Source organism: Coturnix japonica, chromosome 11 (genome assembly GCF_001577835.2).
Source record: "Coturnix japonica isolate 7356 chromosome 11, Coturnix japonica 2.1, whole genome shotgun sequence".
In the NCBI taxonomy this organism is placed as follows: Eukaryota; Metazoa; Chordata; class Aves; order Galliformes; family Phasianidae; genus Coturnix; species Coturnix japonica.
In genome coordinates this window covers 15765732-15784255 of record NC_029526.1, presented here as the reverse complement: position 1 = coordinate 15784255, position 18524 = coordinate 15765732, and the positions used below count along the sequence as shown (strand labels likewise).

Sequence of the window (18524 nt, the reverse complement as noted above, 5' to 3'; positions counted from 1 at the left end):
TGCTGGAAGGTGTCATGTCATCAGCATTTCCCAGCCGCTCTCTCAGAGCTTGTTGGGGGGGGGGGGAGGGATTTTTCTTCCTTTGGGGCACCCTGCCAAGAATAACAGCAGACTCCAGCAGGTCGGCACAGGAAGGGAACGGCTGGAACCTGATTTGCAGTCAGACGCTCACAGAGCCAGAGCGCGTTTTATTGGAGAGGTCTCTGGGGAGGCATAAACCTTCCTCCCCCCCCAAAAAAAAAAATTATAAATAAATATAAAAGCCTTTCCGATGAAGCTGTATTTTTTAATATATATATTTTTAAAATCCTTTAAGATTAGCTTGCTTTTAGTTCACGTTGTGATTTACTAGGGAGGGGTCCCCCAGCCCTGCTCCCCGATCTCATACGGGGTTGCTGCGATGGAACACATTGGCACAAGGGGTCAGGATGCAGCATCCCTTGGGACGGCCACATTTAGCAGCAAAAAGGAGGCAGAGGGCACGATTTGTCCCCAAGGTGATAACATGAAGGTTCAGAACATCCCCAGTGCCCCTGAACCGCAGCACACATCCCAGCTGGAGACCTGCACGTGGTTGGGAAGAGGCAGCGGTAGAATTGGCGATGCCTTAGGGAGGAACACAGCAAGAGAAGCATTCAGAAAAGGAAAGGGAGGAGCTTGATGGCAGTGGGCATTGAGGTGGTTTGGGCTCATGGCCCTGTGCCTCAGTTTCCCCATGCTGAGCCATGCTCCTCAATGGGACGGCGCTGTGTTTGGGGACATGGGGTACCCACAAGTGGGTGCAGCAGCTGTGGGGACACCAAGCAGTGCATCCCATTGCTGCGGGGCCACGACGCAGCTCTCAGCTCCTGTAATTCCTTTCCCAGCTGCGTTGCCTCATCGCCATGACCAGGCAGTAACCGGAGCAGCTCGGCGTTTTGCTGATGGAATGGTTTTCCATCGGGAAATGCAGATTTCTGTGGGAACATCTCAATCCCTTTCCACCAAAATTGTTTTCTTCGCCGTCGGGTTGATGGATCCAAAGTGGAAACGCAGAGGGATCGACTGTGAAAAGCAGGGTGATATAGCAGCAAATCCAGGGCTGAGGAGGTGCACTTTGAAAGTCACAAGCTTGAGAACTGCAAGCCAGAAACCAATAAACCATTGTATTAACCTCAAACATTCTTTCTATCTGAATTTTGGAGGAGGGCTCAGCCTCTTTGTATCCTTCCCATGCATCTGATGCTGTCCCATCCCACGCTCCCCAGCCTGGCCCCGGCTCCCTGTGGGTGGTGGAGGCACATATAGGGGTGGGGGGGGGGTGTTAGAATGGGCAGGGGCTGTGAGCTCTGCTGGCTTTTGGGGTCCTGGATGATGAGGATAGGACACAGCTGGGGTTGGGGCTGCAGACAGTGAGCAGTCAGGAGGAGTGGGCTGAAAAGGCTCCGCTCCCCTTGGGAAAACACATGCTGGGATCTGGTGAGGATACGCATAGAGGAGTGTCAGTGCTGCTCCACTGAATCTGTCCCCGTCACCCCGTGGGTGCTGGGGAGGGGTGGACAGATGGCATCTTCCACCGGTGAATAACGGGCCGGGAATAGAAAGCTGAAACCAGAGCCCACGTCTTCCCATTGCATCTTCAGCATCATGTGAGCCTTCTGCACATCCCATGGCTTGGCCCTGCTGGAAATAGCCCGGAGCTCACACTACAGGGCTGGGCACACAGCTGGTGGAAGGGATGGTTGCAAGGCACCAGGACGGGCACACAGCCCCAACACTGCTGGCTGCTGTGGGATGCAAACTGCAGAGGTTTGGTGCCAGCCCCACACGGTGCCCTGTGGCCCTGAGTGGCTCTCCTGGGTTTGTACCATCACTATTTATGCCAACACACTGTGCTTTCCCTTTCCCCCCCTCCTTCTCCCTCTTTCCTCTCCGCCCTCTTTTAATAGCAGCCTCTAACAGCCACACTCATTCTTCTTTGTTGACCCGGCCCTTTGGCATCAGCACTTGGCATTTGCAGAGCAGCTCATTCTAGAAGAGGGGAGGGGGGGTGAAAAAAAAGAAAGAAAAAAGAAAGAAAAAGGAAAACAACCCTCTTAAAATAATAATAATAATAATTTTTCAAATCAAGCCAACCCAGGCCTTGTGTTGGAGCAGCAGCTCCCCATGGCTCCATGCGGTGCTGCAGGGGGATGCTGATGGGAATGCATGCAAAGGCTGAGAGTGGAGCAGTGATTTCTCAGTGCATGGAGCAGCTCAGCCTCAGCAGCAGACCCTGCTGCTCCCAGGGTGGGGGGTTGCTTTGCCCTGTTTATTTCTGCTGCTCCTGCTTGCACCGTGCTGGCTGAGAGCATCCCTGAGTCACCTGCATGGCTGCACAGGGAGCTTATGAGGACCCAATAGGGATTTCCAAGCCAAAAGACCCACTGAACAAGTCTCTGGAGTCCAAAAAAATCATGTACAAGTTAAAGCAGCCGATGAAGCATAGACACACATATAGTACATATGCATTTCTATGAGGCTCCTCTGTCTTTTCCTGCTGAAAATAAGCGCATAGATCAACCTTAAAAACAAAAAACAAACCAAGGGAGCCAGCAGAGAGAAAAACACAGCTGCTGAGCACAGAGTTCAAGGTCACTGAACTCCAGGCCAATGGCCCAGCATCACACTGTGGCCCTGCTGCCAGCTGTGCCCTGGGCAGGTGACACAGTGACACTCAGGCTGGAGCCTGCGTGCCTCAGTTTCCCCCATGGGGATGGTTCTATCTATGAGGTTGGATTTGTGCATTCAGAGCTGCTGGTTCATTTTCCCCTGACCCTTTTCCTTTGCACAATGGGGCTCTTCCCAGCTCTGCTGCCTCCCAATTAGAGAATAGACTCTTTGGAAACATATCTCCTTTTCAGACCCTAGACCCCATGGAGGATTATCTGGGGGGGGGGGGCTGGGGGAGCAGTCATGCTGTCTCGAAGGCACTGTGTTGTTTGAAATGCTCTTTAAGGCACTTGGTGACTCACAGCAACAGCTGGAAGGAATAAGCGGTTGGTAATTTCCATATTAACCTCCAGGTCCTGGGGACAGGGATCTGCAGCACGTGCCTGATGGTGAGGGTGTGCTGGATGCTGGCAGCACCGGGAGCAGCCTGGGGTGGGGATAGGGATGGGGATGGGGATAGAGTTGGGGTTGGTGACAAGGATGAGGTTGGGGTTGGGGATGAGGATGGGATGTGTGGATGTAGACAAGGCTGTGGACATGGGTGGTCCCAGCACAGCCAGCCCTGGCTTGCTGCAAGCTGCCCGGCCCTCAGGGGCTGTTTGCACAGCACCTTGCACAACCAATGCTCTCTCCCAGCCCTGATGCAACGTGGCCACACTGAGGCCACGCAGAGACCTCCCGTCCCACTGGGTTGTGTGGGGGGGTGCAGAGCTGCTGAAGGTGTTACAGAGCAGCAGACCTCACTGTCACCCTCCCTGGTCTTGGGATAGCCTGAAAAAGGCTGGCTCTGATGGAACACTCCCTGCCTCCAAGGGAGCAGCAATGGAAAATCCTGCGCCAGCCCCGTCTCCATCCCCGCTCGCCCCAGGGGACGCGCTTGCCGCCAGGGCATATGTTTTCAGTTCTTGCCGAGGCTGACTTGAGAAATTCTCTCTCCCTCCCAGCTTCTCTGTTGCAAAAAAACCAGCAACCGCAGGCAGGGCCGAGGCGGCGGTGGATGATAAATGAGCTGCTCCGGCCGTGTGCAGCCAAGGCCCCAGGAAGCTGCTCCCAGGCTACGTGCTGGTGGGATGCGGGGCCACAGGGGGGCTGGGGGCTCATGTCAATCCATGGAGTGACCATGGGGACAAAGAGAGGTTCCGGCCCTGCTGTACTCCGGTGCTTGAATGCAGTGTGTTGTTTCTTTGCCCATCTGCAGCGCAGGCGGGACAGCATCTGTCGGCCCCACGTGCAGCTCCTGGGGGGCAGAGGGGCTTTGGGTTTGTGCTCCCTGGGGTCAGCAGGGGGAGAGGCTGCAGGATGGGTGAAGCCTTTCCCTGCAGTGTCTCTGCTCAGGGTGCTGCTGCTGGTGGGGTGACTTTCCCCTGTGTTGGGGTTGCATCCCATTGGGTCACATCAAGACGTGTAATGAAATCACTGTATGGAGACAGCAGCGCTGGAAGGGTGAAGGGATGAAGCTGGGAGACCTTTAAAGAGCATTCAAGTCATGCTCGCCCCGCCACGCGCCGCGCTCCCGACGCCCTCACCGCATAGAGCAGCCTCAACATCAGGCCTATAAATAAATAAAATACAACGAGGCCCCGCTGTCTTCTGGAAAACCCTGAAAAAAAGCCGCTCTGAGCCAGCACTCCCAAGGTATCGTGTTCTCCTCCTGGTGTGTCACCTTCCCCCCCCCCCCCCCCCCCATCCACACGGCTTTATTGCCTGAGCCATCTGCGTGGAAACTAGATGCCGGTCCCCAAAGAGCCTTTAGTGCCCCCTGCCCGCTCTCCAGCTGATGTCACACAATCTGTTTGATCTCAAGGCCAGTGACCGGGGTGCGCCGGACTCCTGGGCAGGAGGTGACACATCAAGGGTTGGCTGAGCCCAGTAGGGTGCAGTGACTACAGCAGGGTGACCCCATGGGTGACAAGAGACCACGGGCAGCAGACCTGCGTGTCCCACCAGGGCTGGTCCCTTGACCCCACTGCAATCACTGCGCCTCACTCAGGGTTCAGTCCTGCTCGGTGCCCTGCAAGGACAGCAATGGGGACATCAGTGTGACTTGCCATAAACTCAGTGCTGCTTGCAGACAGCCCCGCTGCAGCCCGTATATCTTTTTCTTATGGGGTGACCCACGCTAGGTGTGCTGGCAGGATGCTGGGGCCATTAATAAGGCAGGTTTCAGCACGGCCGGACCCTGCTTCCTCGGTGCCTGTCGTCCAAGGACAGCAAAGTGCTTTACAAGCACTAAATCTTATCACGGGCTGTAAGGCAGGTAAGGATATACCGGGATTATTGCATGCGTCGCTGAAACGCGGCCAGCTCCGGCTGAGAACACATCAGCTATTTACCAGCGAGCGGCAAAGCGATGCAGCATTTTAGGGCCAAGCGGGAAATAGAATCTTGGTATTGAACTGGAACAGCAGCAAGACTTTTAAATGCGAAATAAATTACAGGGGACGGGACTCGGTCGGGGCACTGAGTTAATGTCTGGTGCGCTGCGCTGCGAAGGACAGGGACGGTGTCGCGCTGCCGGGGGGTGGGTACAAAGCTCGTACAGAGGGGGGTGGGCGAAGAAGGATGGAGAGGGGTGCGGGGCAGCTCATGAATCCCCCGTTGCTCTCGGTGGGCTCCGGTCGTGCCCCCCCCCGTCCACCCCCGACCCTCCCCAGCTGGGAGGTCGCGGTGGGGGCGGCGGTGCGGGCCGGGAGGGGCCGGGCCGGGGGCTCCGTGGAGGGGAGGGCGGTGCGGTGGTGCCGGGAGGCGGTTCGTAGCCGTCCTTCCTCCGCGCCTCGCAGCGGCACCCAAACTTTCGCAGTGAACTTTTTATCCCGTGTTTGGGTTTTGTTTTTTCCCCCCCTCTTTTTTCTCTCCCTTCTCACCTCCCTTCTCCCTTTTTTCTTTTTCCCTTTTCCTCATTTTTTCCCCATTTCTTTTTTTTTTTCTTTTTGCCCTTTCACTTTTTTTTTCTTTCCCCCTTTTTTCCCCTATTTTTTACCTTCTCCCCCTATTTATTCCATTTTCCCTTCTTTTCTTTTCTCTCCCTTTTCCTTTCCCTTTTTTTTCCCATTATCCTTTTTTCCCCCTTTTTATTTTCCTTCCCCCCTTTTATCTCCTTTCCCTTTTATTTTCCTTTCCCCTCTTTTTCCTTCTTCCCCCTTTTTTCCCCCTCCCCCCCTTTCCTCCCTTTTCCTTTCCTCCTCCTTTATCCCCTTTACTCCCTCCAACTCCCCTCCAAACACTTTTTTTTCTCTTCCACCCCTTTTCCAACCCAGGAGGAGGGCGGGCGCGGCCCGGAGGGAGGCGAAGTGGGGGGAGCTCCTCAAACCCGCCCCCCGAGCCTGCGTGTCCGGCGGAGCCGCGGGATGAGCCGGGGGCGGCGATGAGCTCGGCGGGGCCGGGGGCGGCGGCGGCGGCGGCGCCGCTCTCCCGCAAACAGCGGCTGATGGCCGCGCTGGCGGCCGGCGAGGGAGGCGCAGCGGCGGCTGCGGGCGGCCCCGGGGCTCCGCAACCCCCGTCGGCGCCGCTTTGCTGCTTCATCTGCGGCGGCGGCATCAGCCGAGGCAAAGAGCTGAAGCTTCAAGTGAGACCCCCCCGCGACCACCGGCCCTTCTTTCCGTTCCTCCAGCATCAAGAACCGGCGCCCGGAGCCCGCGCCGTCTCGGCGGAGGGTTGCGCCTTGGTCTGCGCCGTCTGCCGCTGTTTCCTGGGAGAGCAGTGGGACTCCTTCGAGCGCAGCCGCACGCCCGTGGAGAAGCGCATGTATTGGCTCAAACGGCCCCACCAGTGCGAAGCGGCGGCGGCGGCGGCGGGGGGCAGCGGGCTGCGGCGGGGGGCTCCGGGCTGGGACCCCGCCGCGCCGCCTCATCGCCGCGAGGAGGAAGAGGAGGAGGAGGAAGAGGAGGAGGAGGACGAAGGGCCGGTAGCCGGCTCTGAGCTCTCCGAGCTGTCCGACGCCGAACCCCTCTCGGAGCCCGAGGGGGCGGGCGGAGCACTCAGGGCCCCCCCGGTGGCAGCGGGGATCAAGCGGGGGGCGGCGTGCTGCTCGTCGGACAGCGAGATCAACATCACCAGCGAGGAGGAGGAAGGCGAGGAGGAGGACGAAGGCGGCGAGCGGCCCGTTTGGGCACCGGGCACCGCCTGCTACATCTGCGGCAGCTCTTTGGCACCCGGTGGGCAGCACCGGGTCCACGTGCAGAAGCAGGAGAAGAACTCGCCGGCTCCTTTTTTCCCATTCCTTTGGCTGCACAGCCCCCCGCCGGGCGCCCAGCCCCTCTCTCCGGCTGGCAGCACCCTGGTGTGCCCCTGCTGCTTCTCCTCGCTCATGCAGCAGTGGCAGAGCTTCGAGCTGGCCAACGTGCCCGTGCTGCAGCGGCTCTACGTGGTGCCCCTCAACGCCAACGCCATGCCCAAGGGCCGCCCCAGGGGGCTCAAAGAGGATGGAGCCGCTGTCCCCCCGGTGCCCGAGGCGTGTTATCTGTGTGGGGAAGAGTGTGGCAAAGAGGCGAGGCCGGTGGCGGCCAAAATCACCAACGGGAATGCCAAGAGCACCATGCACTTCCCCTTCCTCAGCCTTCTGCCGTGCCCGCCTGGAGCCAAGGGGCTGAACAAGCACTGGGAGGTGAGCAGCTGCCGCAAGTGCTATGGGGTCCTGCAGGACCTGTGGGCCATGTACCGTGCGTGCCACAACGAGGAGCTCATCAACTCGGTGCAGAGCTTCCTTGGGAGGTACCACCAGGTGTTCTCTGCCTCAGAGCCAGGTCACCCCATCGGCAAACCAGGAGGTCCCACCTCGGTGTGTTACATCTGCGGGGCTGAGCTGGGAGCTGGCAAGGAGTTCCAGCTCAACGTCAACCCTCCGGGGCGATTTGGAGAGAAGGAACCGTTCTTTCCCTTCCTCACCGTCTACCCTCCAGCCCCACGGGCACGGCCGGCCGACTCGACGGGGCTGGTGGCCACGTGTGTGCTGTGCTACCACGACCTGCTGGGCCAATGGCTTCAGCACGAGGGCAGGAACTCCCAGCACCCCAGCAGCGCCTGGTCCCGCCAGTATAAAGTGGAGACCTTCGTCTGCTTCTTCTGCCGCCAGGAGAAGAAGCGATGCCTTGGATTAAAAGCGGTGCAGGTCGCCAGGTTGCCTGTCTTCCTCTACACCCTCCGCGTGGCCAACAGCCTGCTGGTGGATGATGGCAAGCAGTTGACCATCGGCGCGTGTGCTGAGTGCGGGGCCGTGGTCCTGGCTGGCAAGAGCGTGGCCCCTCCGGAGCTGCTGGCCGTGCCACCCCCGGCTCTCGTCCCCAAGGTAAGGCATCCCCTGTCCCCTTTGCTCCCTGTGCTGTGATGGTGCTGCCAGCCAGCAGGTGACATAGATGGATGCTGTCCTTTTGGGTTCGGTCCCGTTGGGGCAGTGCTAATGAATGGGGTGCCTTTAGCAATGAGCTTTCGGAGCCGTCAAGCCAACAGGGAGCGGATAAATATCCTTCCAAGAGGATTCCAAGAAAAATCCTTCCAACCTGGCTTTGCGCAGAGCCATCTCTCTGAGGTGTTGGCACCAGCTCTGCATGAGGGAGGTGGGCTTGTTTGGCATCCAAAGTGGCCGGAACCAAGGAAATCCTGAGCGTGGACCTCTTGCAGCCATGGATAACCAGAGCTGCTGTAGGGCCGCCCATGCTCGCCGCATCCTCTGCAGATGGAAGGAGAGCACCGCCAAGGAAACTTCCCACGTTGTCTCCGGTTTTATAGGGAGCCCCAATCAAAGGGTTTCCTCCCGCAGCAACCCGAGCCCTTCCTGCAGCTGGGAGGCTGATGTGCAACTGTGGGGTTACGCAGGGTGCTGCAGGGCAGCGCCTGGGAAGTTGCACAGGAGAGCAAAGATTTCCTTCCACCAAGTTTGCATTCCTTCTCCTAGAATGGGGGAACTCCTGCTTTTAGCCCCGAATTTCCAGCTTGCGGGTGCAAAGCTCCTGGAAAGCAGCTGTTCTGTGTCTGCAAAGCAGGCCCCAGCCCGGGCGCAGTGAGACATCACCATCCCAAATCCTCAAATGAGTTTTCAAAGCCTTTCGGCTCAGTTCGTAGCCAGAACCCCGCGGCTCTCCGAATAGAAATGCAAAACAGCCCTCCCCAGACAGCGCTCCTTTTCACTCCAACCTTCCCAGCCCCATCACAACGACCATTTCTACAAGCCATGGGCTCATGGTTTGGTGTCCAGCTGTGTCGTTTGGGAAGCTGCGGGATAGGAGAGGCACCAGTGAAGGGAATCCCCTGGGATCCGTTGATTTTGGGTTGTTTCCCCATTCTGCCTGGCTGCCATCCACGCGGTTCCCTTGTGGAGTGAGGGTGATTCATTGCATCTTCCCTCCTCGGGATGCTGCTTGCATTTGACGCAACGCGCCACGTGCGCGGGGCTCAATGGAGCAAAGATGTGTGGGTCCATCCCCACGTGCTCACAGCTCTTCTGTCTGTCTGTCCATCCCCTGTTTCATTAGCATCTGGCGGTGCTGAGGGGGCTGGGATGCAGGCGAGCATCCCGCTGTGCTGACCCAGGGGTGATGCACCAGCAGCTGGGAATCAGATCTGCACATCCCCAGCTGGGGGTGGCCCATATCTCTGCACACCAGGATAAGGCATTTCTGAGCACTCCATTGTGGGGATGCAGACATGTGAGCCCTTGTCCCCAGCAGCCCAAGCCCCAAACTTCCCCTTGGACTCTTGTCTCTGACCTGAGCAGCACTGAAAAGCTTTTGTGCGGGGCTGTGAAAAGCAGACTGAGGGGGGAGGACGTGGAGGTTGTGTCGGGGAAGGGATGCTATTCAATGCCTCCCTCTTGTTCCTGGGTTTGCTGAGCAAATTAAGGGGCTGCTACAATGAGAGCAGTGCAGGAGGCAATGCTGCTTAGGGCAGGCTCTGGGATTGCTGCAGTTTGTGGGGCTGTCCCATGTCCTGGTGTTGACTGTCCCATTGCCTTTTTTCTCCCTATCATTGTGCATCCTGTTGACATGGGGGTGAAACCACCTCCCTGTCCCTCCTTTGCAACCAGAGCATGGTGGCTTACTGCTGCACTGGCCTGCAATGGGGTGACCTATATGGTCCTACTGCACAGCCAGACACACATGTGGGCACTAGGGCCATTAGCACTGAGCTGCTAATGAGGGAGCCCAGCACCTGAAGCTGTGCTCTCAGATCTGTGCTCAGTGTGCACCTGGGGACTGTGCTGTCCTCTGTAGGTCCCCTGACCTCTCTGTGAGCATCACCTGCTGTCAGGGCAGGGTTTGTGCTTCCCATAGGCATCTTCTGGATCAGGAGGCTCAGCTCTGACCCTGGCTGGGGTTGTTGCAGGGGGCACCTGCCCCAGGGTTGCAGGTCAGGAGGGTTCAGCCCCTTTCTTTTGGGCTCTGTGGTGCTGTGTTTCAAAACAGCTGTTGGGAGGCGTTCGCCTTTCCCTTTGAAAAGGGTTGCTGGCTGACTTCAAAGAGCTGCTGTGCTCTTGGCTAAGCCCTGTCCCAGTGCACGTCAGCAGAAATGGTGCTGTAAAAGCAAATGCAGGAGGCCAGAGGGAAGCCTGACCTCCTGCATTGCACTGTGTGAAACTGCCGGGGAGGGCGTATGGGTCTCAGGTGCGTTGCAGTGCAAAAAAGCTTCTCGGGTCGTGGCCTGGGGACCTTTGCTTTCATTGCATCTTTGCTTCATTTTGAAGCAAACAGACCAAAAGCAGCGGGGTGAGGTGCCAGCCTGGTGGTTGCACGCTCCCTGCCAAGTGGCTGCTCCTCTTGCTCAGTGTGTGGGCTGTGCAGGGAGGAGGGGGGAACAGGAGAGCAAAGGGGATCCTGCTCTGCCTATAGAGTCCCACTTTTCCTGCTGCAGAGGTCAGGGTATGTTTGCTATGCGCTCAGCTGGGCTGCAGGCCTGTACCTCCCCCTCACCCCATCCCCTGCCTTCCTGCACAGTGTCCCCCTATGGCCTGTTTGGGGTTACCCATGGCTTCCCAACGCCCTTCCTTTGTGCCCCATGGTGGGCTCTGTGCTTTGGTCAGGCTGACCTTGCTGTCCCAGCTGTCCCAAATGCCAGCACTGCCAGCCACGTCCCGCAGCCCTTGTGCTGACTCCACAGCTCACCACCTGGCTGCTATATATATATATATATATATATTTTCCTAATCCCTCCCTACGTTCTGACCCATTCCCCAAAGGCTGTGGGGTTTGCACGCTTCCTCTCCCCTCCCAGGGCACCTGCAGGGCACCATCCTGAAATGCATGCTGTCCTACTCTGCAGCCATTCCTCCCTCCTTCCCTGCAGGCTCCAGGTTGCATTTGCATCTGGGATTGTGCTGGTGGCATCCCTAGGCTTTAGGATGCACTTTGCAGGTGTGATTGTATGATTTGTTGTTGATTTGCTCCCTATGAAGAGGGAGAGAAGAGCTTTTCTCTGGACCCGGTGGTCTTGCTTTTGCCCCATCTATGTGAAATATCCCATGCTGTGCTCTCATTTCTTTGTAAGAGGGGTTGGTGCAAAGGGTTTTGCAACGCTCAGAGCATCTTGAAGCAGCTCTTGCTCTGTGCTTCGTGCTCCTCAGGCATCAGGCCAGGAGCTCTTGCTGGGCAGCATCCAGCTGGACATTGCCTTGGGGTCTTGGGGAGGAACCAGGCTTGCAGGGGGGCACCTGCTGAGTTCAGTGCAGACACACAGCCCTGATGTGGGGATGTGGCCTCTGTGCAGGAGGGGAGTGCTGTGCTGGTGGCAGTCTCCCAGCATCACCGGGCTTCCCTGTGCTGTGAGCAGCTGGGCTGGGAGCCCTTCCAGCTGCACCGTCCTCCAGACCTCGGTGCAGGGCTCTGACAGCTCCACATCCCCCTGCAGGGATGCCTTAAACACGACTTGGCCGTGCAGAGCGATGCAGCAGCTCTGCATTTCAGCTTGCTTTGCGTGCTGCAGTGCTGCGCTCTGCTTTAAACGCGTCCCGTTCTGAGATGCTGGGAGGATGGCTTTGCAAAATGCATCATTCCCAAAGCTGTCAGGAGCACCGTTCAACCCCCTGCAGCAGCACCAGGGGAGGATGCACAGGGCCAAGCTGCTGCTGCAGGTCACGCTCTGCTCCATGCAGCTGCTCTGCTTCCCTATGGCTCATATCAGCCCCTGCAGCTGCTTGTCTGCACCGGGACCATTTATTCCTGGATCTTCAGCTGTAGAGCAGGGAGCAAAGGTTGGGGGGTGTGTGGGGTGGGCCCTGTTGGGGCTGCACTTTGCAGCTCATCTCACGTATAAGCCTGGCGCTGCTGTATTTTGTTTTTTATTTGTCTTCCCCTGTTCCACATGAGTGCGAGAGCTGCCGGGCTTTAGTTGCTCTCGGGAGGCTGAAGTCATCTGTTTGTGCTCAGAGCAGCAGCTGCGGCCTCAGACCTGCTCAGAGTGTGCTGGGACCCCCCCCCAACCTCATCTGGATCGTGTCATATAGTGACCACTGTGCTTGCAGGGGGGTATCCAGTGACCTGTGTGAGATGGGGCTGGGGGTGCCCACGTTGTTGCAATGCAGTGGGGCTCAGGGTGGGCTTTGGGCACGAGCTGCTCCATCTCTTGGGCACAGTTGTGGCCCTTGGGGACATCAGATGCTGCAGTAGGGGTGAGAGGAGATAGAGCATCCCCAGCAGGGGGACACAAGGGGACAGCTGGTCTGTCAGCACTCAGTGGGCACTGTGGCTGACTTAGTGCATCATCAGCAGGATGCATGGAACCCGTGTGTGCCAAGTGCCCTTCCTCAGGGCCGTGTCCCAGCGTGATGTGGTCCCAGGCTCTTTCCAACGCTGGGGTTGTGCCAGTGCCCTCAGAGCTGGGGATGCTTTGGTGATGGCCAACCCAGCCTCTTGCTTGGAGGTTTGTGGCTGCAGGGATGGATGGATGGATGGATGGACAGACAGCTGCACAAGGCGTCTTCAGTGCTGTGGGTGGGGAGGGTCACCATCCAACCCATCTGTCTGCAGTGTGTTCTTGGGTCAGCTCTTTGTCAGCTGATGATCAAGTGCTGGTGATGGTGGCTATCACCCTGCCCACTTTAAGCATGTTTGTGTGCCTCCCTCCCTGTCTGCTCTGCTCTGACAGCTGCATTTACTTCTCCCTCTCTCCCCCCTCCCTGGATTACCGCCGTGAGCGCAAACACGCTGCACACAGAGCCCTTCAGTCCTCTGGGGGGTGGGGGGGGACCGTGCCAAGGTCAACCCCATGTGGGGACAGAGCCTGGCTGCCACCACCACCACGGCTCTGGGGGGTGGGTGACCCCCAGGGTGGTGAGTTGTGGGGGGGGGACAGGGCTGGAGCCACTGCTGGTACCTCTGGATGGAGTGCAGATGAACTGACTGTGGTGTCCTGGGGGGGGGGGGGTGTGGAGCTGAGTGTGCTCCTGCTGTCTTCTGTTTTCAGTCCAGAACATCTGCACAGTAATGAGGAAATCTGGGCTTTCTCCTGCTTCTCAGCCAGGTCCTGTCACGTCTTTCCTCTTCCAAAAAGGGGTTTGGTGGTGGTTTGTTATTACTCCTTTTGTGTTGTTTCTTCCCCCCACCCCCCTTCCCTATTCCCACTATTGCTGGTGCTGTGTAACCTGCTCCTTGCAATCGCCTCAAAGCTTCACTGTGCACCCAGCACCCCTTTGGGGAGCCTCATCCCATCCCTGTGTGTGGGGTTTTCCATGAGGGTCCCCATTAGGGCAGGGGGTGTCCTTGGGGTGGGTGATGTGGGGGCATTGCAATAAGGATGATGTGGTTCTGACCAAGGATGCTGCTATTGCCCCCACCCTGGGGACACCCCCCTGCCATGTGGTCACCGACCCTTTGCTCACCTGCACTATGCTTGGGTTTGGCTCCCAAAACCCCCCAGCTGGGATATTTGCAGTAGATATTTGCTGCTGGGGCTCAGCACCGTGCATGCAAGAGGGGTTGGTTCTGTAGTGCCAGAGTGGGCTTACGGTGCCCACACACATCCTCTTCCTCACGGCTCATTCTGCTCTATGGCAAATGGCATTGCAGACATCAGGCAATGCATCACCCTGCAATGACCCCATGTCTTTCTAACCCTCCGTGGTGCATGGACCCTCTCCCCTAGCACCCTGCTCTTAGTGCACCCCAGCTATTGCGCTCTACTATATCCATGCTCCATCTTCGCCATCACCCATTTCCCCTTCCCATCCTTCTCTTTTTGCCCCTTTTTGCTGCGTTTCCCTTCTCCCTCTGAGCAGAAGGAAGGGCAGAGCCAACAGGGACCCAACGAGAACACATTTGGTACCTTACCCATGCCCATGTGGGTCCCTTGTGCCCCGTGGCTGCATTGGGGCCGGGGTCCTGCAGCCCCTAAAGGCTCACCCCACATCCATCCTTTTGGCTCAGGACTTGGCACCTGGAGGTGACGTGCACCCTGTGTCCCCGTGCTGGGGACAGCCGCACATTGCTGGCTGCACAGCTGCTATTCCTGGCGGTGTGGGGCCGCTTTCCTGCAGCCAGCAACGCGTCGGGCCAACTCAGGGCCGGCTCCCAGCAGCTGCTGCCCTTTTATTTTTAATCCCTTCGGCCCCTCTCTGTGCTGGATGGGGTGGAGGAATCCCTCCCCATATGGGTGAGCTCCAACCCTCTTGGGATCCCCACCCCTTTACCCCCTTAGCCCTGTTTTTGCTCCCATTGAAATCCAGAATGCATTCGGTGGGCGGCTGCAAAAATAGTGCTGGGTTTTGGGAGCTGGGAGAAGGGAGGGGGGGGTGTTGTTAGGGGGGTGTTGAGGGGGGGGGGGGGGGGTCCGGTTTCTCCCTTTCCTGGAGGAATTAGGGAGGCCACATGCTGCCAGGAGTGGTTGGCTGGTAGAGGCAAGCGGAGGCTCCGAGGAGGCGAGCAGGCGTCCGCACAGATGGAAATTTGATCACCCACGGCTCAACAGATTGTTTGATTTATTTTAAAATCAAGCAGATGGCTGCAACAGGAGTTTGTTTAAGTTCAGCTCCGAGCTGGGCCAACGGCCAGGATACCCGAAGGGGGGGGAAGGAGAAAAGGAGGCGGGGGGGGGTGGAGGGAGAGGCGTGCCAAAAAATGTTCAATGACTTTGGTCATCCACCACCTCTCCTCCTCCTCCCCTCTCCCTTGCGCTCAGCTCAGCTCCCCCCCTTATCGCATCCCTGGCTTCAGCATCTTGTATTGTCCCCCCTGCAGCGCATGTGGCTTTCCATCCTTGATTGTCCCCTCTCTCTTGTGCTTTTGGGGTGTCTTAAGGGTGGGCAGCAAAGGGAGAAGTGGAGCAGCCCCTATCTATGAGGGGTTCCCACTGTTGTTCTCCCGGTTGGGTGCTGGGATGGGGTCCTGCTGGGTGCTGGGGGGGTTGGGAAGAGGGCTGGATATGTCCCCAGTCAGGGTGGTATAGATGGAGACAGGCTGTGATGCTGTCAGATGGGGGTCATGCTGTGCCTGGCACAGGTCCCCCCCAATCGGGGCCACCCAGGGATGGAGGAAAGCCCCAGGCACGTGGCTGTGTCTCTGCTTAGGATGCTTTCGTGGCCTCGCTGCCATATGGCAGGCAGGGGAGGAGCTGGTGGGGAAGCAGTTCAGGGTTTGCTAGAATGTCCTAAATGGGCTCATTTAGGGGGACGCTTGGGGGCAGGTTGTGCTGCACAGCTGCACCCCACTCCCTTTGCCATTAAGTGGTGATGTGGGGTCCCCACTGAGGGCTGGGTGGGATAGAGATGCTCTCCTTCTTGGGCATAGGAGCTCTTAGCATCCCGCTGGGGCTGCTTAGGGAGTGCTGAGGGTCATCCCATTGAGCTGGGGGTGTTGCCATACAATGGGGCTGGGGGGGCTGTTGGGGATTGGGGTGGGAAGGGGTTCAAACAAGAGTGCTGCGGGGCCTGGGTGGCTGACAAGCCAAACAACTGTTTTTGACTCACTGTTGCTGCCTTGCCAAGCGCAATTGCTTCCACATTCCCATCCCCTTTGGCTGGAGGGGTGCGTGGAGACGTTGGCTTTTCAGGAGGCTGCAGGGAGTGAAGGAGGATGCCGGGGGGGTGGTGGAGGTGGCAGCAGGGGGAGGCTGGCGTGGTACCACTGCTCTGCTCTTCTTTCCTTCCCCTTCCCTGCCAAGCTCTGGGAGTGATGCTGTCGGGATGGAGCATCCCCTCTGCCAGCCCCAGAGCTTGGAGAGGGGCTGGGAGTGCCATCCATGTGCCCTCTGTCTGTCTGCAGGCCTGGAGCCTCCCCCCCCCCCTTCCATCCTCATTGTACCACTTGCAGCATCCCCACAAGGACAAGAGGTGAGCCCTCTGCAGCCCCATATGGTGATGGATGGCACCAATCCTGGCTGGGGGGCAGCAGTGTGAGCCCTGGGAGCTGGGCTTTGCTGGTTCAAGGAGGGGGTGGGCTTCTCAGGGGATGGATTTAATGATCTTTGGAGCCTTTTATATGTATATATATAATTATTTTGTTTCTTGGGATGATTTCTTGGCAAGCAAGGCGTCATTTTCAAGCACTGAGCTCTGCTGCCTCCGAACTCCTGGCTGTTAAGTGGGACGGAGGAGAGCCTGCTCTTAACAAAAGCGACTTGCCCTCAAGCAAACAAACAAAAACCAGCCCGAAAAAGCAGAGAGATTCGGGGCAGTTTGGGCTGATCTGTGTGTTTTTGCAGCTCTGGGGGAGCAGGAGCAGCCAGGGCTGTGTCTGCTGGTTGGTGACCCTGCATATAGCAGGGGGGGTGTTGGAAATGGATGAGCATCGTGGTCCTTTTCAACCCAGGCCATTCTGTGACATGGAGCCATGCTCCAGCCCTGATGGCGGCGACGTTGCTGCTGTGCATCACCTTTGCTGGCCCATCTCAGCATCCCCATCACCCTGAGTGATGACAGCCCCTCCCGTCCCCCCCCAAATCAAACGGTGCACAACTAGAGGCAGTGATGGGGCAGCTCCCCATCCCCAGGCAGCAGATGGGGCTCACAGCTCAACGTGGGGTCGTGGAGCAGCAGCTCTGCCTCCTCATGTGTTTGCAAATCCTCACCAGCTGAGGGGATTAAAGCCGGCATCTGGCTTGCTTTATGATATTAAAACAAAGGGAGTTGGAGGCGCCATGATTGGGGCAGGGAGGGGAGGGAAAAGGGGGGTGGAGGAGGAGGGGGGGGGGGGGCTCAGCGAGGTGTAGCTGCTGGGAAAATATGTCAGAATCCTCTGCAGCTCTTCCCAAGGGGTTTTCCTGGGTGATACTGCAGCACAGCACTGCTGGAAAGGTGGGGAGGGGTTGGATAGGGGGGGGGGGTTGGATGGGAGGGGTGTCCCCATTGCCCCTGGTGGGATGCAGGCTGTGGATGTGGGGTGCTGTAGGGGTGGGCTGTGGGGTTGCTCCGTGCTTTGCTCTGCAAGGCAGCAAGAATTCAGGAAGCCGACGCGCTGCGAGTGCCAAGTGCGGCTGTACCGCAGCCAAACCCCCGCTTGTTTGCTCGTCTTGCTGGAGCCAGTGAGTGACCTTATTAGCTTAGGGGGCAGCTGCCTTATTAACACACATCTGGCTGCGAGGAGGCCGCATAGGCCCTATATTGTCTCCCTGCTCACTCCCAGCCCTGCGGTACCTTGCAGGAATGCTGCTGGGGGGGGGGGGCTTGCCTGGGGGCAGGATGGGGTGGGCTTGGGTTTGGGGGGGGACATGGGAGGCTACAGTTTAAGCTTATAACCTGTGGGATGGGGCTGTGCTGTTGGTGTTCCCGTGGGTGCTGCCCCCCCATCCATGCCCCATGGCACTTCATTACGGAGGCCCCATAGGGATGGTATTGGGGATGGACCACCCGTGCAGCATCCTACATGCAACATGGGATAGGGTTAGGGCCCTGCACTTTGGGGACTTCGGTATGGGGACACTCATTTCCCCATTCCTGATGGATGGAGGATTGGCAGTGGAGCATCCCACAGCTTTGGGTTTCTCTGTTGACCCCCCCCCCCAAATCCATGCTATAGCAGTGGGTGTGCACCCATGTCCCACCTCCACACCCATAGGACCCCCACCCACCTACCCCAGCACCCACCCATCCCCTCAGCATCCCTTCCCACTATGGTTACCCATGAGCTGTGATGGTTGGGGGGCAGCCTGGAGCTGCTTTGCCCCACACCAGCAGAGCCCCCCATAGGGCCGGGCGCCAGGCAAGTGATGCCCTTTGTCCCTCTTGGCACACACGGCGGCTCAGCAGCTCTTGGCTTCTCCCTCCTGTTTTGGTAATTCAAAACATTGACAGGGCGGCCCACTCGCGCCCTCCCTGCCACGGATTGAAGCATTTGGCTGACTCCTCTGCTTTCCTTGGCTGCTGCTGCTCCCTCTTGTTCGAGCTCTGCGGGGCCTTTTCTCCACCCCCTCCCTTTTTATTCCCCCCCCCCCATTCCCTATGCTGTAAGCTCCCCAGACAACACCCTGTCACAGGAAAACCTCTGGTGGTGCTGGTGGGGGCACAGCCCTATAGCCCTATGAGCTCCATCCCTCTCTATGCCACATCCCCATGCGCTGACCTTGCTCTCTGCTGGGAAGGGCAGAGTGATGCTGCACCAGCGCTAATGAGCTCTGCCTGAGCAGCAGCATTAATTAGCTCCTGGGGAGGGGGGGAGCTGAGCATCCCACTGCTGGGAGCACAGCATAGGACCCACTGCAGCCATACGTGCTTTTGAATGGGTGCTCACCTATGGGTCATACATCCTTCCTCCCATATCTGTGGGTTACCCAGTTCTCTCCTTGGGAGCTCAGTGGGGCTGTTCCTGCCCAGCTGGGAGGGGGCATTTCCCTTGTTCTTGGGTGGGGGGAGCCTCCTGCTGCTCCAATAAGGGGTGTCTGGTCTCAAGTCCTACCTGGAGGAGAGACTCGGGATGGTC

The 18524-nt window shown here is 58.2% G+C and overlaps 1 protein-coding gene across 2 annotated transcripts in view; it reads left to right on the top strand.

Moving 5' to 3' along the window:
* Positions 1–6040: 6040 nt before the first annotated feature.
* The window catches only part of GSE1 (Gse1 coiled-coil protein), a 78803-nt gene continuing 66319 nt past the window's right edge, over positions 6041–18524 (top strand). The window contains exon 1 of one of the 2 annotated variants that reach the window (XM_015874196.2): positions 6041–7975. In XM_015874196.2, the coding sequence (XP_015729682.1) occupies positions 6056–7975 (1920 nt within the window). In that variant the 5' untranslated portion in view covers positions 6041–6055. The remainder of the gene's footprint in view (positions 7976–18524) is intronic. The other variant, XM_015874198.2, reaches the window with a different exon arrangement.